The sequence below is a fragment of the Chamaea fasciata genome, unplaced genomic scaffold, assembly GCF_029207755.1.
Source record: "Chamaea fasciata isolate MVZ Bird 193981 ecotype frontalis unplaced genomic scaffold, bChaFas1.0.hap1 SCAF_3, whole genome shotgun sequence".
Taxonomy (NCBI): Eukaryota; Metazoa; Chordata; class Aves; order Passeriformes; family Sylviidae; genus Chamaea; species Chamaea fasciata.
In genome coordinates, this window is record NW_027094088.1 from 56156063 (window position 1) to 56179593 (window position 23531).

The 23531-nt window shown below is 38.0% G+C and overlaps 1 protein-coding gene across 2 annotated transcripts in view; it reads right to left on the reverse strand.

Moving 5' to 3' along the window:
- LOC136286931 (coiled-coil domain-containing protein 170-like) overlaps positions 1-23531 on the reverse strand; it is a 47367-nt gene that overhangs the window by 14492 nt on the left and 9344 nt on the right. Inside the window, exons 1-6 of one of the 2 annotated variants that reach the window (XM_066179083.1) lie at positions 19796-19941; positions 16291-16339; positions 12811-12942; positions 9648-9904; positions 6079-6223; positions 4158-4343 (exon numbers count right to left, since the gene is read on the reverse strand). In XM_066179083.1, the coding sequence (XP_066035180.1) occupies positions 4158-4343; positions 6079-6223; positions 9648-9904; positions 12811-12942; positions 16291-16326 (756 nt within the window). In that variant the 5' untranslated portion in view covers positions 16327-16339; positions 19796-19941. Of the gene's footprint in view, positions 1-4157; positions 4344-6078; positions 6224-9647; positions 9905-12810; positions 12943-16290; positions 16340-19795; positions 19942-23531 lie in introns of those variants that run through there. The other variant, XM_066179082.1, reaches the window with a different exon arrangement.

The window sequence follows — 23531 nt, forward strand, 5'->3', positions numbered from 1 at the left end:
AATTCTTCATCAAAAGGGCTATTAAGCACTGGAACAGGCTGCCCAGCGAAGTGGTGGAGTCACCAGCCCTAGAGGTATATAAAAGACTTTTACACTGAGTACTTAGGGACATGGTTTAGTGGTGGGTTTGGCAGTGCTGGGTTAACAGCTGGACTCCATGAACTTATGGCTCTTTCCCAACCTAAATAATTCCATGATTCTATTAATACCAACACCCCAATCAGCAGCATGGTCTCAATTGACTGAAGTCAACTACACATACATATACAGAAAAGAGCCCACATCACATTAACAGTAATAAGAAGGAATTAAAAAGAATACAGGTATTTTCTAGATAAATTCTTACAACAGCTGCACCTCCAGTTACTGCTGTTATACTGTAAGGATTGTAAACTAGTTCGCTCTTATCTCCGGTCTTCTCAAATGATACAGTCTGGAAATAGCTGTGATGCCTGCTGAAACTTGTCACTAATATGTATTTTCTTAATGACATCTTATAAACAAAACCAAAAATCCAGGTTCTGAGAAACTCATTCCTGTATTTATCTGTTAGGACAAGAAAAACCTAAAATCATTTGGCGGTCTCTCCTACAATCTAAGTATTTGGGTATATTTGAAATGTAGCCATGTTTTCCAAGTTCAATCAAATTCCTTAAATAATGTTTTCAGATTTTAATTAACTCTTTTCATAGAATGTATTTATTTAAATAAGTTTATATTGATTAGAAACTACTTAGATTTATTTTGTTCATTAACATAATATAAGCCAATATTGAGTACTGAAGAGTATTTTCTTGGTTAATTTTGCATCAGTAGTATATGCAGATATATTTGTATTAATTAAAATTGCTTGCTTACATTTCAAGCATGTTCTTTAAGGATTTTGCACTGTGCACATCTTTGCAAAACAGATGTTTAAAATAGCACTTCAGAGGGAAATCACAAGTATTTCCAGACTGAATCATCAGCAATGATGTGAAACAGAACAAGACAGTTTACTAGTTCTTGTGATTAATCTGTGGCAATGCTGTTTTTAAATTAATCTGGAAGAATGTATGTATCCCCTTTTATACTTAGATAAATACCATAGAAGAATTTATTAAATATTAAAAAGAAACTTGGTTAGAGTAAGTAAGGCATTTTAGAGGACCTACAGACACTCTCAAAGAATGTTATAATTCTCTAATTATGATTATCATAATCAATAATCACTCTCTGGCAATACAGAAAGGAAGTTCAGGTATTCTGAGTCTCAGTCTAGAAATCTGGGCAGGATTTAAAAACTTTTTTTCATCACATGCAAATTTGATATTCAATGAAGCTATAATAAAGGTGTGCACAATATTCACAGATTTCCAGAAGCAAAATCTTGCAAAATTCTATCAGAAACATGAAAAATACAGAAATAAATAGAATATATTCAGAAATAAAAATAACAGATTAGAAAAAACCCAGCATCTTGAATTCTTTTTTTTTTTTTTTTACTTTTATTAGTTTCAAGAATTACGGGTTTTTATTCTTTTCTGCATGATATTGTCATGCAGTGAGACTGAGCAGGGAACAGATAAAATTATTATTGTTCACTTGTTAACATTCCTCAAATGAAGCCCAGCTAACTGTAACAAATACTCAAGTATCAAACACGCTACAGAATATTTTAAATACATTAACCTTAAAATGTAATTAATTTGCTTTCATTTTATTCAGTAAGAATTTTTGAATACGGCAGCTACCTCCTCCTGGGACATAAAATAAAGCACCTGATCAAGAGAAAGAATTCATAGAAGTCCTAGGGAATGAGAGTGGAGAACTACCTGGCAATTAAAATAGGCAGTTATTCTAATGGGTGGCGGGGAACAGTGTGGTGGCCAAATCTTGGTGGTGATGACTGACAGAACATTGTGATGGTCTCTATACACCTAAGAAGAATTTTAAGAGAAAACTGGGGGAAATGGGCTTCCATCTCAATCTCTAATACTGAAGTTGGCCAAAATGTTTGGTCCTGAGAGCTGTAGGCACATGCAGGCAGGAGTCACTTGTACTCAGCCTTTGCTGAGTAAATTCAGCTACAGGCAATCCCATAAGTAAGTCCAGAAAACAGCCCAGAAAAACACAGCCTAGTATGAGTCTTCTGGCACAGGAAGAGTATGGATTCATGCTTCTCACCTTGGCAGAGGAACATGTCACAATACATGCAACTCCATTCATGTGCTTGAACTGTGCAGCATGAATTACATGGCAAAGTCAGACTGACTTGATGCCACTGGTGCCCCTCCTGTAACCAAGTCAGACACCCATCATGTGAGGACTTAAAGCATTTTCTGTTTTTAACTTTCTTTTTCAATACTGAACTTCTTCATATGCTTTTGAGAGCACAAAACCTTCTCAACAGATTTACTCAGCATCTGCAAATGTAAGCCACTAAACTGAAATTGCACTGGAGGAATCTACAGCCTCTATGCAGATAGGGCTTTTCAAAGGCAATGCTTTTGAAAGGCAATGCTAATCATTTAGAAAGATATTTCTGTAAAACTGGCCAAATAAATTACATTTTTGGCACATGCAAAAAATAATGATAGAAAAATATTTTTCAGAAAACTAGCTCAACTTGCTAAATGTTTTGGCAATTAGAACAAACTTGAAAAACAAGCCACAAATGGAGCCGTGATCTTTGTTTAAAACACCTCCTGATTCTGGCTTACTGAGTAAACTACACTCTGTTCTTCCTCACACACCTGTGTTTGAAGTGAAGCATGAAAACAAAATGTTCCCTAAAAGGACCTGTTTGAGTTTTTGGTGCAGGTTCTCTCTCAGTTCCATTAGGTCTTAAAAAATTGTACACAGCTTGGTAAGAACTATTTTCAGCAGTAAGGAAAATTTATGACCCTTGTGGTACTTACATTTTTCTTCCCCACAAATTCTTTCTTCTTCAGAGCATGCTGCCAGCTATTTCTCATCTCCTAACTATTTTGCTTACAACCAAATGAGAACACTATCTCCTTTAAAGTGTATGGTGGGTGTCTCTTCTTCAGGAAAAGAGGAATGCCAAGGGTGGGGAAAATGCTGTATTACTTCAGAAAACTCACTTGCACAAGGTTGCCTTTATGTTAAAAATTCCTACAAACTCAATCACACACAACTCAGATACATATCTGGCAGTCTAATTTTCTTCTCTTATTTTCTCACGTTCCAGCCATCAGCTTTAACCACACTGTTTCACCTGCAGGAAATCTTCATTCTGGCATCACTAAACTGCTTCCTTTCCACAGACATCACTCAAAGTGCTAAACAATAAGGAAAATTGCTACAGGAATACACTTTGTTCATCCATCCTTTGAAATACACAAACTCTTAATGGGGAGTTCTCCTGGAGGAATTCAATCCTTAAATCACATACTTTTCCTTCACAAATCATAGCTAGGTGAATTTGGCGAATACTTGCCGTAAAACTTAACTCACATTTCTCATCTGATCATCATTCCTGCTGCACAGATTTTCTGCAAGGCTTCCCAACAGTAAAACAGTGCATTCCTGCAAGAGCCATCCTACTGCCTACAACTTTTGGGATATGAGCCAATGGTTATGAAATACAAATTTATAATGCAGTGAAAAGATAATCTAGGGGGTATGGAAGCCAAGAAACTTTACTGTCCAGTGCCTTAAGAGAATGAATAGTGTCCTATCAATTCCTTTCAATTTCTCATTAGAATTTTTGAAAAAACTGAGTAGAAAAATTCTCAGGAAACTTGCACTACCAGAGAAATGTTATTTAAAAGAGCTTTTTTTCACCACTGCACGCTCGTGCCTCAGATATTAACAATTATTTACATTTTACATTTACATTAACATTTATTTACATGATTTTGCAAGCACAAACGCTACAGCACTAAGAAGAAAGAAAAAATAGAAATTCGCAAACAGCATTGAAAGACATCTGCCTCAGATCTATTTTACAAAATGTTATTATTTAATCTTCATATCTCACTTTCAAGAAGTTGAAAATAACCTTAGGAAAATGCCCTTTTTAGAAAAAACCCTAAACAACATAATTTTTTCAAAAGGATTTTTTTCTCACGCAATTCCTATTGAAAATTAATTTGAAATTTCAAGAAAACATTTGAAAACCAGAAAAGAATGCAAGCCATGCAATTTTGTACCTTACTAAGTTTTTCCATGTCTTGATAGTATCCTGCTGTCCTTTTCTGCTCCTTGGCCACTTCTGAAACTAGTCTCATAATGGTTTCTCTGTTAGCTTTAGACTCAATCTCATGGACATTCACAGCTTCTTGAAGAGCAGCAACTTGGTCTTTTAGTGTCACATTTTCTTTACATATTTCAGAGACCTTGAGAAATAAATCAAATTTGAGTAGCTTCTTGAAAGCTCTTAGCAATTAAAAATATTCATCCCAGTTTTACCTGCTTCTAGTCACGCCACTAAAGACTCAGTGTTTCTGGTGACCTCTAGGTCAGACTTATAATTGCACTCTACTGTTCCCTTAGAAAAAGAGTAGAAGGACAGTTAAAATCATAGAATAATATTCTCACTATAAACCCCCCCCTTATCATAATATGATTCAGATTTACTCCCACACAGACTTCATGATGTATTAAACAGGTAGAGAGCTACTGCTGCTGCATATCCGTGCTTGACGTGAAGCAGGTCAGGAAACAGATCATGCAGCCACTTCATGTGAAAAGCAAACCATTTCAGCAGCCTTTTTAAGATGTGTGCCTTTCACTTGGAACAAGAAAGCTGCAATTCAGGCTCAAAACTTTTTAAGCATGAGAGGTTTGAGTTAGTAACAGATATTTCATAAACACATTCAAGGACAGGGCCAAATACCTGGTGTGCTGCCATTATGAGCAGCCAACACCTTGGAAAAAGGAGTCCTTTCCAGGAAGATTCTAGGACTGTTTTGGTACACAATGCTATTTCCAATCAGTGCAATAGATTAATGTGGGCACTTCAAAGAGTGAGCAAAAAATGTACCCTGATTCCTACTGGCAAGACATTTGTTAAGACTAAAACAGATCAATTCTGTCTTAAATTAAACCATAATGTGGAAAAGAAACTAAATAGATGTGCCAAGACCTCAGAAAAACTAGTTGCTAAGGTTTTCTAAGGCAGAGCTTTCAGCACAGATTATATTTCCCAACTAGATTTATTACTACATTGTTAAAAGACATGAAGATAAGTTTTTAAAAGCTCTAATTATTAACTTATTTATTATTAGAGCATGCAAGAGTGCATCTTGTGTGACTTTTTTTTTTTGGAGCATCTGTTAAAATTTCAACATGCTTGCAGTGTTATGTAATATTATGAAGGCATACACTCACTGTGGTACATACTCAATAATCTTGATTTATTAAGACTGTAATCTTACAATGACATGAACATAATGAAATAGAATTTTCCCAAATACCTATTGTGCTCCAAAGTGAGGAAAATCAGAGATCAAAGAACAGACAGAAGATTAGTGAAATGCATAAAGTTAGAATAAAATGTCTTTCAGCAGCATTGATAGATGTTAAAAGAATATACAAACAATTTTCTTTTCCTAAATGGAAGCCTAGTTTTTTGAACTTCAGAAGTATTATGAAGAGAAATAATAAATGCTTATTATTAAGACTCAGAAACAGTACAAAGTTATTTACAGCATTTTATTCCAGGACAGAGTAAGAGTCGTTTTAGGGCATGCCATTTCATATGTTTGTCTTTAATGGTATGTCAGCTCAAGATTTAGGCTCTAGTGCTGGAATTTAAACATCTCCTGTTGACCCCCGTGTTAATGTTTTAATGAAAGTTTTTAACCAAGTATCTAATCAGGGCTGTATGTGGGAACTACAGGCTGATAAATTATTTATGCAGATAAGAGCAGACTGAGTTCACTGAGGCCTATTAGTGTTCTGCACCTTTGAAAATTAGCCCAGTATGAAAAAAAAAATCTGTCTTTAAATGATAGCACTGTCTGCAAACCATAATGAAATACAAAGATCTCTATCATTTGCTTTACTTCTTTGACAACTAGATATTTTTCTACTAAATCGCTGTCAAGAAGCATTTGCTTACACAATCACCTTTGATGTTAAATGATCCTGTGGTTTCTCTTTTTCTCTGATGTCTATGTCTAAGAATCCAGAAAGATCTGTAAGGAGATCTTCATAGGTTTTGCTGATTTTAGAAGCTTGAGTCATGTTTTCTTCACACTCATTCAAATACGTACTAATCAGACAGAAAAAAAAATATACACATTAGGATGAATGTTCCCTGAAAAGAAATTCTAGGCAAAATACATTGTCCCAAGACTACTGCTAGCTTCTGCATACCACCAAATGAATTTTAAAAGTTATATTTAGTTCTCTATATCTGTTATGTAATACATATAACTTTTGCTGTTGCCTTATGTGTAAAAATTTCATCTTTATTTTTGATTAACACTTCAAAAAATCTTCTATGATCCCAATCTCATTCTCAGCACAAAATGTGAATAAAACACAAGAATCAAGTGACATTAATAAATAGTGCCCTCAAGATACTACAAATGGAAAGTGCAAGCAAAAGCTTAGAAAAAATAAGGGGCGAGGAGAGTGATCAACTATTCGCAAAAATATGTGAAAGGCATTTCACATCCCCTCTCTAAAGCAGCTGACAGAGATGATTAACAAACTTCAAATAAAGAGAAGCTTTTCTGGACCAAAGGAAGTGTAAGACATCCAGAGTAACTGCAAAAGGAAGTTTACCAGCAGAAGTAGAGATGGGAGACACTACTTTCCTGTGCAGTACCCTGAAGCACTACTCAAGAAAGGAATGCATTTAAAAGACAGCATCTAGGGGCTACCACAAAGATATGAAGAAAAGGGAGCTTTCTGTCAGCAATGTCATCATTCAACCGCTGCCTACCATGTGGATGCATATCCCACATGAAATGTGTTCTCAGCCTTAAGAGCAGGTGTCAGTTTGTAAATACTCTACAGCCAACCAAATTAACTAACAGTGAATTTAACTCATTAGTATAAATGTGGTTACATTCCTTCCCTTGCCAGGGACAAAGATGGGTCCAGCAAACAAGAACCACCACAGTCTGATTTGGTAGGAAACAGAAAAAAATCTTGCTCATGATGCTGAAACACACATCCCTTGTGAAAAACTACAAAGAAACAGGTTAGCAAAACCAGCCCACCAAACAGAGCTCCAAATGACCACTGGTGTAATCCAAATCTCAACTCCAATACCTCTTAGTAATATCCACAAGTGAGGTACTTAGTGGTAGAGTGCAAGACATGCTAGATTGGTAGTGGCAAATTTGCAAGACAAGCTATTTGTGCTTCCATTTGAAAAACAAGGTTCTTTATAAAGCAAGTTATTCACTCTAGAATAAATCAAGACTTGAGATGTAACCAAATATGTGTCTAGGGCAATTTTATTGAAATTCATTTGCTTATCAGAGCGTAGAACTATTCTCAGTTTTCAAGGTGGGCATGGGAGTCATTGCTGTATTCATTCTTTTCCATTTCTGATTCCTTCCTCTCTAGGCTGGCAATCAAACACAGCATCATTCCACAACCAAAGAGCAGCATGAATCTCCAAGAGGAGATGCACAGTGAGTGCAAACACAGTACATTGAATGCTTATAAATCAGTAAGAATAGCAGACAGTCCATGAAAAGATCTAACGCATAACCTGAGGAGGGAGGTCAGCACAGCTGCTGAAAATGCTGCAAAGTGAGAGAGTGCCATAATAACAGAGAGGAATGGAGAACATTCATTACTGCTCTGGACATTGTGAGAGCAGTTCCACATAGTCCTGCACAGCACACACCATGAGCCAGAAGAGCTCTCCCTTCTGCAGCAGCCACTGTCCCTCAGAACACAAGCACCCTCACAGCTTCCTCATCTCTGGGCACCTTCCTTTCCTCTGCAGCCCTAACAAAAGTAAACCATAAGATGATTGCTAAACTGTTGTTGTGAGGAGGGATATGTCAGAAGCGAAAAGGTATTAGGCTCAGACATGCCATATATGCATGCTTATATGGCAGAATATTATATAAGATTGACCACCAACCCCACAACAGTTCTGTGGCTCTAAAGAATTGAGGTATCCACTCACAAAACCATGCCTGCTGCTAAAAATAAAAAATCTCAAGTACAAAGCACTCACTTGATAACTTTACGAATAATCTAATTACCTGCAGTAGGGCCATAAAGGTGTGAGCACCTAGAAAATAGGCAGTCATGTACAAAAAAGTAGAACACAGCTTTTTCACAGTTTTGCTAGCTCTTCAGAACTAATGAGCAAAGAGAAGGGAAGGAAAAAGAAGAAGAAAAAAAGCTTTTGACAGTTCACACTCTAAAAATACCATGGCAATAGACATGTCGAGTAGAAAAGCACCATTTTCAATAGGAGAGTTGCACATCCTGGAAGCCAGTCATAGAATACACCAAACATTTCTTACTATATCCCCAAGGTATAGAATGTAAATGTGCACTTCATGTGTGTTGGCTCGCTCTTCCCTTTCATTAGTGGTTTTCAGTGTAAACCTTCTTTGAACACCTAATTAGGACTAGTCATGTGCCAAGTGCTACCAGGGTGGCCAGACTAAGTGACTGAAAGTTCACTGAGTCAACACATTAGTTAGTGTGAAGTGACACATGTAACCATTAGCTGAGGATAACAAAAAGCTTTGGAAGCAAACACTGCACATTCATGAGCAATCCAACATGTCTGTTACTTCCAAATGAGCAGACTCCCTATCCCTGTAGCTCTTCTCTTTTGCCAGAAGCCCAGTGGAACACTCTAGGTGCACAATGAATCAGACCTGGGATTGGTAGAGGTGAAACACAGTATTCCAGAAGTTTTCTCCCAGTGAGTTAAGAAAGCAAACAGAAGAGGAGATTTTTCTTCCCTTTTCTTCCTCTTCTTTCTTTTTATTTTTTCCTACCCAGAAATAGCATTTTAAAGAATCTGAACAGCCATTATGTAAGACTGCACTCTCCAGGCAGGGCTTTTGGCAAATCAGCTGGTAATAAACAAGTGCACGGCAGTGGTTTTCTCTAAGTTTAAAAATGACTTAATTGTTCACTTTTAATGTATAAAACCTGGCAGAGCTGTGCAAAATACTGATTTGAGAAATACAGGTGTCTGGTAAACACTCACCTTGCTCTTGACTAGACGGTATTGACAGAGTCACAAATATTAGTCTGATAATGGGCAGAAAAATCCATTATAAAAGTCTAGGTGTCTATTAATATGACTGACACTGATTTTGGAATTTAAGAGTTCAGAATATTTTCATACCAATCAATTTTGCTATGAGTCTCCATCCGAGAGACCCGAAACATGAGCAATTATGTAGAACTGACAGATCAGCGTGCTGATACACTCTGCTAAGAACAGAACAGTTAAAGGACACCATCTTTTTATAAGTTTAATGCATTTCACCTTCAAAATACAAAACATTCAAACCTCCATGTAGTACTAACAACACAAAACAAAATTCAAGTTCCAATACCTTCCACACACTCAGGCACTGTAACAGAATTCAGAACTGCAATAAAGTCTATCCACCAACTTATTTTTCTGTATTGACAACTGTTCCATTCCATCATCCCCCCCAAAAAAGCTTTTTCTTATCACGCACAACTCTTACTTAAGTTTGGCATTTTTCTCATGAAGCTCCTCCTTCAGCTCCAAATTTTCCTTATGTGCCACCTGAGCTGTCAGCTCAGCCTGGTTTTTAGAAACAGCGAGCACACACAGCTCTTCTTCCATCTCCTGTATTTGTGTTTGCAAAGACAGGAGGCGAGACATCAGTCTAGCATTGTTTTCCTTACAGCTTTCAGCTTCAGCCTTCAGCTCTTGAAAAGAAGCTTCTTTAGAGATCATGCTTGACCTGAGTTTAAGAAGCTATAGATAGAAAAGGAGAAAATTAATGAAGAAGAGTTTTCCCAGCCTGAAGTAACATGACTGTATTACAAGCTTAGTAATGTGATAAGAAACACATTTCTATCACTACAAGACTGAGTAAAGAGACACAACTTTACTTTCATATGACTAGGAAAAAGTAATGGAAGAAGTTTGGATAACACAATACAGCTTTTCAAGATAAAATCTCACAGGAAGATAAGTTTATTTACTAATTCAGAATTTAGGAAAAGTCTAACTTAAGTTCTGCTGCACAACCTTAACTCATATCTCCTATGTATCTGCATTACAGCAAAGTTATTTACACCACTATTTCCTCTTTTTTGCCTGCAGCCTGCCTGCTTCCCAATCTAGTGCTCAATTTCACAGATTATCTAGAGCTACAGGGAGTTGTAAAAGCAAAGTATCCTGCTGGATGAATATGGGGCCTTTTGATGGTTTGAGGCATATTCAGAGACAAGTAAATTTTTGGAGCATTGTGTGGTAGGCACCCTCTTCTCATCTTATGCAAATAGTTATTTTTGGGGTATGATAATGCAATTAAATGTAGTTCTATTTACACAGAAACAGCAAAAGAGCCTTTTAAGGAAGGGTAGGAGGAGGAAAATCAAATGTTAAAGACCTCTTACAGGGATGATGCTAGAGCTTTCCAAGAGTTCATGGAGTTCAGTAGATTTTCCTCTCTCTTTTTGTTAAAAATACCATTTTCCGTTGAACTGTTTCTGCTAGAAACTTCTCTAGGAGACTGTGCTTGAGGGAGACTCACCAGGCAAACAAAATTTTCTTTTTTTTTTGTTTGTTTGTTTGTTTGTTTGTTTGTTATTAGGAACAAGTAATTTAAAGTAGACTTTTTTGTCTCAAGAAATATTAAGGCATGTTTTGGCCTTCCTGACAATTACAATGAAAAGTAGCATGATGCAGTCTGAAGGACTTCTGTCCTATCACATAAAACTAACAGGAAAATAATTAAGCTAAATTAACTGCTCTTTATGATGGGTGGTAGAACTCCTAAATTGTGGCAACCATTTTAAGGCAAAAATATTTAAGACATTAAACTCCAATCCAGGACAATGGGAAATTCACATCTCTGTTGGAGCCTTTCAGTATAACCAAATCCATGATATTCAGAGAAATTCAAAAGGCTGGTGAGCCAATGGAACAGCAACTGCCTGGGAAAAGGGATGTCTTGCTTCTCCTCTTTCCAGCCATGCATGCCTGTCCTCTCCCTTGCACCAGCTCTGTGTTTGTCTGGCTCCCCCACAAACAACTTCAATAACAACTGATAGAGAATGGTTCCCTTTATCTCTTGCAGAGGAGAATCACAGAGCAAAAGCTAACGCTGAGAAATCAGGTAGGAGCATCAGCCTTGCAGCAGCAGCACAGCCTTCAATAAGCTTCATGTACTGGTTTATCGGACACTCTGGAGCAGCACTGAGTGCCAGAAAAGCAGCTTGGCTTCTTCCCGGGTTCATGGGCTTCATTTCCATACTCCACCCTCCTCTCTGTGCTAGAAGAAGTACTTACATGGCTAGAAGGTAAAATAAGATTGGGAAAGTGATCTGGCTAAAAAAGCAACTCAGAAGGAAAGGAATTATTTTTCAATTTCATTGACACAAAAGTGCACCATAAAAACTACAGATACATGCCAGCACAAGGGGTGGGGCAGTGTGGGGAAGGAAATGAGCAGCTGAAAGAACAATAGCATTGCTTTGCTTGGCAGCTGGACCAAGCCATGGTATCTTAGAGTGTTCATAACCTTAAAATTTCTCTGTGGTTCAATTCCCCATGTGATATTTTTTTGTCTGTCCGTTGTCTTTGTGGTCAGTTCCAATAGCAGAAAAAGCAAGAATAATCCCATGTCGTGAGTTTTAGAGAGCACTCAGCAGAACAAGGCTCTGACCTCAGCTGGGTCATGAAGGTCTTTATTAACAAGAGCATGAACAGCTGCTTTTTTGACTATGCTTTTGCAAGCACTGTCTTGAAAAATCTATAAATCAGTCAGATGTTCTGGCAATAAAGCCACTCAACATTTCCAGTAATAAATTCTTTGTATGAGAACATTAGATTCTGTATGGCTTCTTAAAATTTAAATTAAAAGCACCAGTTCTGGATCAATGTTAAATGTAGGGGAACCCTGGAATAACTTCAGGATCAACAGATCAAATTAAACGTCAGTCAATGGACACTTATGCCTGTAGTTCTGTATGTGAACAAATGTAAGCATTTCATGTCCTCTAAAGGCAAATTTTACCCTACTTTAAAACTGACCACTGCCCACAATGCTGACTTCAATCAAATCAATTTTAACCAGTTATATGTTAAAAAAATTACTTGTGGAAATAATGCAGCTCTAAAAATTATCCTGCAATACATCCTCTCCTGAGAAACACCATCTACACAGCAGGAAGAGTAGAAAAGAACGTGTATATGTTCTTCAGCCTCTCTAGCTACAACCAACCTCATTAGCAGAAACACAATTTCACTGATGGTGAAAGCAGAGCAAATTTGGGGAGCTGTAACTTGAATAAAAGGGAGAAATTTTTTAAGATGAGCAGCTAGATCTTAACTCACCAGCAAGAAGAGGATACTATCTAAACGTTTACACAACCACAATTTAATTCATTTTCAGGTTAAATATTAAAATATTGCACTTAGATAATGATAAAAAGCTCCACTGCTTCAAATCTTCCAAATACAAACTTAGAATCAGTCCTTGATCACAGAAGGAAGCAAAGTAAAAATCAAACAGATATTCTAAAAATAAAAACCCAAAAGTTCTGTAGCAAATGCAAGTTTCAGACTTTCTGCAAGCTTTCTATTCTCTACATAAGGTGACTGCAAAATATCCTCAGGTTTGGAGAAGGATTTGAAATTATTTTTAGATGTACCTCTGACTGGGAACAGTCATACTTTACTGAAAGAGCTGCAAGTTCACTTTGAGCAGTTTCAGCTGCAGCTCGATAGTGATTCATCTGCTCTCTAGTGACGGGAATATCCAAAAGAACGTGATCATGAGATTCCTGTGAAGGCAAAATGAAGACAAAACCATTAGACATCACATTTTTTGAACATTTTTGCTTCAGTGTTTTTTTTGTTTGATTAAGCTGCCCAAGGGCATTACTCCAAATGTTCCAGAATATTATTCCCAGAGTAACACACACTTGTTGAAAAATAGGTTAAACACTTTTCTACAAGTCACACTTTCATCTCCAAGTTCAGCCACCAACACCAGTGCTAAAGTAATACAGTCCCCATCAGCAATCCTATGACCTCACACTGTTTTCAGCTCTGGCTATTTCCAGCAGTTTCTATATATTTAGTAACATTCAAAAGGTCCCTTTTCTACAAACTTATCCAGTCACTCTTTTAACCTGCATAAACTTTAACCCAAAGGAAGTCCTCAGGTGTCTCTTATGCAAAGAATAACTTTGGTTTTTAGACTTCAGTTACATTGCACATCCCTTCATTTTTCGTTCAGAAGAAATGTTGAAAAAAAAAAATCAATGGCTATCCATCTTCTCTGTGGCACCCATGATTTTTCAGATTTCTATCATATCTCACCCCCACAGTCTCTCTACCAGTTGAAGAGCCCATGACTACTCAGACACTTGTATCTGCTCCTCCAAGTCACTTTTTGGCTTGCCATTTGTTTTTTTACTTCTAACCTTTCAAGGTTAGAGGTCCTTTTGAACTCCATCACTTGAACACAACTTCAGCTTCGTGACTGATGCTTTCTCATCCCCAGCCATCACCATAATGGCTTCTTTTCATTGTTCTTCAAGTCCTGATTCCATGACAAGAACTGCCTCTGTCTTTCTAGTACAGTCTCCTTCACACCACTTGTACAACCCCTTTAGCTGTGACCTTTAGATTCTATAGTAATGTGCTCTTCTACAGTAGAGCAGGAATGTACTGGATTTCTTGGCCTTTATAACTTAAGTTTTTCAAGATGAAAATTCAGACCTGAATCTTGGTAGAGTTTCATTAGACACAACTTGTTTGTTTGTTTGGTTGGTTGGTTGGTTGGTTGGTTTTTTTTGTTTAATTAATAGTAACTAGAACCAATGAAATGTAACCTCTTCAGAACAGAACTAAGTTTAGGTTATACTGTGAGCACACATGGCAGAGAAATGAACATGAGATGTGTACTCCACCAGCTCTCACACAGGACTCAAACAAAACTGCAATCCTGGTACACTTGGGTACGAATTACAAAATGCAAAACACCCCCAAACAATGATGTAGTGCTGGAAAAAGGCATTGTGGTGGAACAGACACATCACCTGTTCACGCTTTTTTACATCAGCATCAATTTCCAGGCTGAGATAAATTACAAGTTCAGCCCCTATCCATTCCAAAAAAAAAAACCAAAAAACCTGAAGACTTTTCCAAATATGTGAACATCTAGTATAGTAAGTATTTATCATGCAACACATAGAGAAATCCCTGTTTAGACTGCAGCAGAAGATAAATCACCTTGGATTAGTTGCTATAATATCACCAACTCTATTCTTTAATCTTTCTTCCCTGTGCTAGTTGACACTAGATTAGACCCATCAAGTTTAATTGCATTCATCTCCTTCAAAGACACTCAGCTGTGCTCTTCCACAGAGGAGTTGCCACTGTCATCAAGCCAGACCGACACATGCAGAAAACTCACGGCCACAAAGAACACAGCACGTAATCTTGGAGATAAAAGGGCTGCTAATTTTCTCCACACTTTATCACTGTTCTGAGGGAGTGAGGGGAAGCATGTGCCATCTCCTCACTGCTTTTGTCTTGCTTTTGCTTCACTCCGCTTGTTTCACATGTACAACCACATGAAATTCTTTCATGTTCAGGGCATTTTTCTCATTCTGTCATACACCAGGGCGCCAAAATCATGGATGGAGGTTGCAAACAGTAACACTGGGTATGCTGGTTAGGTATGTTTATTACATTTGTAGTACTGCATGAATGTGGGTGTTTCCTTTTCTTCCCTAAAAAACCATAACTTATGACTTCACAGAAAGAAAGAGTACATCTCAAAACTGGTGAAATAAATACATTTCAGAGCACAGCTGAAGAAAAGAAGTCCCCATTCAGCAGCAATAATCAATGTAACAGCTTTAGAGCTGAAACTTCCAAAATCTATGTTTTTCATACAAATTATACTTTTAAATGATGAGCGCCTTAATGATGCAGCTACATATCCAGAAGGATTTAAAAGAAGTTTAAATGAAGCCAGGTGCCAAAGTCAACAGGAATTACTGTTCAACTCATCTACAGTCTTAGTGAGATTTATGGAGGCAGATGTCCCCATCCTCCAGTGCCTTAGTAAATATAAAACTAATCATGGTGGTGTCGTAATAGGAAAGCTGGCATTATCATCATACTTTTAGCAGGAAACAAGCATGCTCTAAAATGAATAGTTTTCTATGTTTCTGTGGGTTGCCATCAGCCAGTCACAAATCTGATCTTTAATCAGACCTATCAGACAACTCCATTAAATCGGGATGACTTTACAAGAGGGGTAAAATTTGTAATGCAGATGTGGCACTTTCGTATCTGTGGAAAAATTCAGATTTTTAATGTTTAATGGGTATTATGTAATCTTTACTGATTTTTGTTAGGAAAATAGAATTAATGAAGTGCTAAAATAATTAGAATAGACAGAAAAAGTCCTAACATATTAACACTCAATCAGCTCTAAATAACCTAGGTTTGGGGTGTTTCTCCCACTCACATTGTTAATTTCTTTAATCTCTTTCCACTTACCTGCAAGAAAATGAAGCTTTCATCTAACTTCATATGCTAAACAGAAGCTGAGCTTATATTTACAATACTTAAGAGCAATATCTACTTGGACCTTCAGTTTTATTAGTAATAGGTGTTCTTTAGAAGATCAACAATGTATGGTGATTTTTGTTATTGTTGACCATTTTTGTTTTGACTTTTTTACCACATAACTGCCTTTATCTCCCTGGAATCCAGCCTTTAGTTGGAAAACTTCATTTGATTCAGAAAAAACAAAACTACAACAATATTCAGTTGTTTTATACCTATCCATGTACTTTGAAATCAGCCAACTGTTAAAGTCACTCACTCCCATCTTGCTTTTGGCAGCTTCTCTTTTATTTCCTGCTGTGTTTCTTATTTCAATGCTGCCAAATGCCACTACCACTGCCATTGCCTGCACACAGCCCATACCCCTTTCACAAAACATAAATTTAAAAAAAAGCTTTTTTGAAATAGAAAGACCCCAGTAGGCATTTAAGCAACCATCACCACCTTGAATGACTTGTTAATGCACTGCCATAGACTGTACCCAGGGCAGGGATTTCTTCTTCCCAATCCCAAAGTGCCTAAACACATTGCAGCTGACATACCAAAAATGATGACACACGAACCATTGTTGACTTCATTCTTCCTTTGCTTCTACAGAACAAATGGGAGGAAGAGGGAAGAAAGGTTGAAAATTAAATAGCTTTGTAGTATGATGTCACATGACATTGTTTCTTCACAGATATGCTTTACTAAAATAAACTGTACCATAGGTTACCATCAGCAAAGTTAGGCATGAAAGCAGAACACCATGGGAAAGTTCCTCTAGCAGCCTATGAGCTCTGACTGTCTCCACAGTATTGAAACACACCTCTAACCAAAACAGGCACCTTCACGTTGACTTGTCCAGGACACAGCTACACAGTCAGCCTTCATGCAGTGATTGCTTCTTTTGCCACTGCTTTTCAGGTGCTCCAAGTTTTTATTCCACCTCTCCTTTTGTTCTGCATCTCTCCTACACTAATATATTTTAAAAGGATCTGAGCAATAACACAGGATCTATCTTAACGGAAATACATCTCTTTTTTTTCCCCCTCAGATGTAAAGGTAATCAGTGGGCCCTTTTAACCTACGTATTTGTACAGGACTTGGTACAGTGATTGGCTGTCCAATGATTGCTATAAATCCCAGTGCCATAACTGTTTGTATTCTGAAATCAAGCAAAATGATATATCCCAAATCTGCAATGTTTTTTAAGACAAATGAATATTTGTGAGTGTTTTTGTGCATAAAATTGTTCCATCTTCTGAAAATAAAATGCAGCAGCTGAGTTGATTATTATTATTATTTGCTGCGTTGATTATTATTATTATTTGCTGCAACCAGAAAGATGACATCCAGTATGAAATACTGGAAAGAATGGGTTGTTGAAAAATTTTCACACTTGGCTACTGCATATTTTTCCTGGTAGCAACAGCCAGCCAGACAGTCAGCATGCACAACACCTCAGAAAAGCACAACAGGTACACACAACAATGGGCATTAGAAGGTTCAGACACTATTCCACAGTGACTCAGATTTTGTTAACACATACAAAAACAGACTACAATGAATCACATAACCGATGAGGTTGGAAAGGATTTCTGAGAACGTCAAGTCCAACCTATGACCAAACACCACCATGTCAAACAGATCATGGCACTGAGTGTCACATCCAGTCTTTCCTTAAACACCTCCAGGGACGGTGACTCCACTACCTCCCTGGGCAGCCCATTCCAATGCCTGACCCTCCTTTCTGTAAAGAAATTCCTCCTAATGACCAAGCTAAAACCTCCCCTGCGGAGCTTAAGCCTGTGTCCTCTTGTCCTGTCACTGGTTAGCTGGAATAGGCTGACTCCCCAGTTGGAGTCACTTCAGGGGGTGGGAAAAAAAGGGTTCACAAATTAAACATCTTGTATGTATATTCTGGGTCTTCTTTATGGATAATACTTTGCCCAATTTGCCTATCAGGGATCTCAAAATGTATTGATGATTATATATTAACATAAATCAAAATTTGCAAGTAATATTTCACAACTATTTCTGTTCTGTCACTTGCTCTTGCACATTATAAAGTGTCAGAAACACCCAAATACTTTTGATCACTCTCCACTCAGTAAAGTCCCATTTCCCCTTGCTGATTCCTTCTTGTAACTTGTAACTCATTGCTTGCAGTACTTTTTTTTTTGTTATTGTTATATACATATGGAGTTTTTCTGCATTAGTGTAATATTCCAAAAACATGTAAAACTATCTTAAATGTTCTCAGCAGCTCAAATAAATTACTAAAGAGATTTTCTAAATTCCTTTCAGAAAGATACTGCTCAGCTCTACCCTCCTCCCTTTGCAATAATCATTGGAAGGTATTACTGAAAAGATAAAAATCACTCCTGCTGTTCATCTGCTGAAGAGGCCAATTTCCAACTTGATTAATGGGTCCAAATGAAAGCTACATTACAAGGAAAATTTTAGTCTTACCCACTGCTACTACTACAAGAAGCAGTTAGAGCATTTTCATCTTTCATTTTTCTCTTAGAATGAGGTGACTTTGCATCTAAATATAATAAATGCATTTAATGTGATGAAAGACAGCAGTCATCTGAAGGCAATTAGAGAGACAGATCACCTACTCTAAACATTACTTAACATGCTTTCTGGTTGACTTCATCCTTTGTCTCTATGGACAAATTAAGGAATTTGGAACTCCCCTTACACTTTCTCTCGCAGCTTTTCCAAAATGATTAACAAGGAGCTGCTGTGCTTATTCCCTAAACAATAAAAAGGGCAATTGCTACGACAAAATTCGGTGCTTATGCAGGGATTTGGGCAAACAATTTGTTCTACTGCTTTTACTTTCCCAATGCTAAATAGAGTTACATAACTTCCATAACAGAACTGCTTAAATGGTAGATTTAAAAAATAGATCATCATGCAATGCCAATAGCTGCATTTTTCCTACAATGCCTTCTATACTTTACTGAAGTTAACAAAATGCAAATATTTTGGAAATACTTGAGTATATTGGTATATACACAACTAAAACTAGATTAGTGCTGTAGTTTGATTCACCAGTTGTAACTCACCTTTTATAAACACGTAATTTCTAGGGTGTTTTTGAGTCCTAAAGTCAACACTCACTAACTATTTGACTTCGGGTTGGTTAAAAGGTGGAGCAGGCTGCTGTCAACTCTGTCACTAAGCAGTGCTAGCAAAAAGTTTGTAATTGGGTCATAACAGTTATATTTAATATAATGGCAGTTGTTTTTGCCACCACAAACTGGCAAAATTCTGTATTTTTTTGTCTGAGAACAATATAGCTTCATTACGAAATTGATGTTCAACTATTCAGGAGATAATGAACTTTCACACAAATAAATTGTTTATCCTTTGGAACACAAAACTGTTACAAGGTTCCTATTATATCCTTAGTACAAGGGTTTGATCCTTCTAAGCAATATCCTCTAGCGTCTCCCTTAAAATCACATCAAAGCCAGCAAACCAGTTTCAAAGGAGGAAGAGATGCAAAGAAGAAATTCTTAGATAACTATAAATTCCTGCTCTGTGAAAGCTACTCCCTTCTGCAGCACTTAGAAAAAAACAAAACAAAACAAAACAAAAAACCTTTCTGGCCTTGAACTTGTAAAGATAAGCTGTAATGATCAGCTGAAGTTCATGGGGCTACAACTGCACCATGCACAGACCACCGGGAACAGCTCTGCACCTGCAAGAGTTCTATTTTGGGGTTGGGGTTTTTGATTTGTTTTGGGGTTTTGGTTGGTTGATTTTTATTTTATGGTTGGTTTTTTGGGTTTGGGTTTGGTTTTTTTTCGGGGGGGGGGAGGGGGGCCGCGTGTTTAAAGGCGAGATTAAATTGAATGGTACAAAGATGACTTGCAAAAGGGGGGTTACAGCCAGCCTGTGTCAGACTCTATAGCGGCACCGACAGAAAAGCGGGAAGGAAGGAGGGCGTATTTCCAAAGTCAGGGCTTTATTCCTTAATAGGGGAGCTGCCCAAAAAAACCCCAAACCAGCCCCCTCGGCCCTTTCTGCCTCGCCCCGTGCCCCGGTTACCGCGGTTCCGCCGCGCCGCTGCCCCGGCAGCCCTGGAGCCGCCGCCGTGCCCCTGGCAACGCGTCCCGGGCGAGGAAGGGCGAAGGGCCCCGGACGGGGAAGGGGGGACAGCGCTCGGTGGCTGGAAGTGAACAGTCTTCACAAGGGGAAACTCATAGAAACGCCGGCGTTTGAAGCTTCTTGTTGGTTTGTTTTCACTTCAAGTAAACATTTGCCTGAGAAAAATTCCCTCAAAAAAAAAGTCAGAGGCGATCGGAGCAGACGGCACTTGAGCGGCGGCTCCTGTTAACGCAGACAGGCTTTCCTTCTCCCCCCGGAACCTGCCAAAGGACCACCCCCGCAAAAGCAGCCTTCTTTGATGGCTGCTGAACTGCCGCCAGGTGAAAGAGCACTACCTCCTCTTCCTCCTCACCTTTCATCCAGATAAAGTGGATGAACACGGGAAGAGAGGAACTGAAGATTGCAGTAAAAGAATGTTAGACCTGCGGGTGTATCGGCGCTGCACATCATTTTCTCTGAAGCCTGTGAGCTTTAATCGGCCTCTGGGACAGTGCCATCGCGCATCATTTCTGTACTCAAAAGTCAGAAAGTACTTCGGCTTTCTCGGGAATGCCGACTTAATCACGTTTTCCAGAGAAGAAAATGAAGAAGCTAGGGTTAGTGCTAATTTTGTTTGTCCTTGTCCCCGTGTGCCTGATACCATTCCACTGCTGCCGAGGACTCAGAAGCCCCCAAAGAGGGTTTTGCCGGCGTGGATCATGCTGCTCCAGGGTAACCTCATCCTGCAATCTCAATATATTAAGTATTTTTGACGGGTTAAATTTGCACTGGGCGGTTTTACATAAACCCAGAGGAAATCTGGCACATGTTTTACTATCCACTGCAAATTTGAACAAAAATTATCATCCTGGATTTGTCCAGCACTGGGCTACAGCCTAATCCGTCCTACTACTGGAGCGGCGTGCAGATGCAGGATTAAATGATTGCGAAACTTTGTCCTAACTTTCTTGAGCATGTGCTCGAGCACACTTCCCTATCGCCGGTCCTGCAGTGCCACGGCTGGTCGGGAGTTACACTTCAGCTGCTTCTACACCCTTGGTGATGGGGAGAGAGCGCTTCTACAGCTGTATCTTACCGCAGATCTATTAAGTTACTTTCCCTTAAAAAAACACACACTTTATTCAGATGAACTGTGACGAGAGTAACAACAGAAGAGATTTAAAAAGAAAAAAAAAGGCACGAAGTAGAAATGCCTTGTGACACTCTGGAAAAGAATAGGTGCAATACCCACTCTTCAAGCCATTTGACTGAGAAAATCTACCTTTTTACACAATGCTCACACTTTAAGATGCATTACCCTTGTTTACTAGTATTTAAAAGTATAGTTCTCAAAAGGATTTAATGTTTCCTTTTCCTTAACTAGGACAGGAAATAATTTAGGAAGGGTTAATTTGGGATTTTTAACTCTAAATAATTTCAAGGAGTCATTTTTATTTATCAAATTCTTCATGTTGTATTTCATAAAATACATGGATGTCCTCAGCCTTTCTGAGCAAAGAAAGATGCAAATCTCTTGAATGTAGGTACCTAATAAAGCCACACTAATTTTTGAAAGAAAAATAATTTAAAATTTTTTACTACAAATTTTCGCTTCCATGGAAATCTCAGCGTTGAGAAAAGATGCTAAAATTAATCAGTGTTATGAAAACCCCAGTTCCAGGACCCAGTACACTCAAAAACACACTAGCTGATTTTCTGCAGGTGTCTAAATGAGAATAGATGTGTAAAAATAATTTCAGACCCAAAAGTCATGTGATCATGTCCCTGTGATAAACACACATGGTGGGGTCAGCAATCTTCTGAAGGATATAACCTGGTTTTACGACCCTGGACTTCCCCCCTGGATAAAGGGGGTGGTAAAAAGGCAAGAGGCATATGGGGGAACTAATCAGGCTTGGGAAAGTGGGAATCTGTGTAAGTGAAAGTTGCTGCTGAAGATCTTTTAGGTCATTTTCGGTTTGAGGAACTTAAACCACACAGAGAGTCCTTGAAAGTCTAAACTCAACCCATGCAGCTATTTTGCAAATCCTCCGTATGTGGATCTTAAGTTTCCACACACGTATAAAAACTCCCTGATTTGCCCCAAGCAACTAGTTCTAGTTAATGCTTCCATCACAATCCAGCAAGGTAGCAGCAAAACTTCCAAGGGCCAATCTAACATCATGGATGCAGTCAAAGCTGCATATCCAATACATGACGAAGGCACTCAAGTGTAGCTCTAATTCAGGATTACCTGAAAACAAGAATACAAGCAACCAACCCCGAAAAAATGAGGGATGCTCTTTGTTTGCATAAAGGCACCCAAGCCCTCACTGCAAGCTGTAGGCCCTTCTCTGTCTGGACGAATTTACCTGTCTCCTAATTCCCTCATCTTAGCCCAGGGCACAGACACTCACTGAATGGAAATAGGACCACCACATAGATAACACAAGAGTCACTGGACAGAAGGAAAAGTAGGTGGAAAGACTCTTCAGCTAGCTTGAGGGAGCACTCCTGGACCCTAACCCTTTTTCCTGGAACAGTTCTGCCTTTTACACAGATCCTAGACTAAAATTAACAATTATGTGTGTATATAAACCATCTAGGACCAGAACTCAGGGCACTTCCTGACCTATGACAATTAATGGTATTTTTGGGGAAGTGGGAGATAGGCGATGAAACCTATTCCAAATGCAACTGCATGAACTGCATCATCAGGCCTTTCATCAATTAGAGTCACTTGGAAAGCATCAGCCTTACCATGGTAGTGTGAGACTAATCAATTAGTTAACATTAAGAAAGTAAATAAAAAATCCCATAGTATATATCTTGATGCGTCTTACCTCAGCTTCTAATCTTTTACTTCATTAGACTTGGAAGAAGTAAGTGGAATCCCAGGAAAAATAAATTTCTACAAGGATGAAAATTTTTCTTCACCGGAAGTTTGAAAGATTATGATTATGTCATTTACTGAAAAGTGATAGAACAGAAGCAGCACACAAGTACTGAATATGTTTATTCACTCTAAGTTACTGTAAGTGGAAATTTGATATTTCTTTCACAGTGGAAAAAAAGCCAGGTGAGCTGAACCTCAAAAAAGCATTGTAAATAAAAACCCTTTTCACAACATATCTGCAGAATTCACGACTGCAAAGCTGAGGCAGAATGTGGATTAATCCATAAGCTAATTCTTAATTAATGTAAAAATACATGTAAGTGGACTTCTTATTTGTTGGAAATAGAAGTATATCAGCAAGAACAAAAATGTACAGAAGTTTTCAAAACCTTTTTAGGGAAAAAAAAAAAAAAAAACCCCAGAAGCAAACAAGAAAACATAAACAGTCCATGTTATAAGACTTTTTCCTCACATGTGTTCTGCCACTGGCATATGGAAAAGAAAGAAAAGGACCTCTTTAACCAGCACATTCTCAGTTTTATTTTAAAATCCTTTGATAAATGTTAGGTGAATTTCAACTTACATTTTGCTTTAAATAAAAATAATTACAAGCTTTTGTTCTGTAATTTTGGGTAAACAGAAAGCTGGTAAGCAAACAAACTTTAGCAAAAAAAACCCCAACAGTTCGGTACAAGATTCCATTTTGGAATTTTTATTTTAGACACAATGAAGGGTTTCTTTTTAGATTAAAACCATTTCATAGAGTAGTTTTCATGCAACAGAGTAAACTTTTTTCCAATG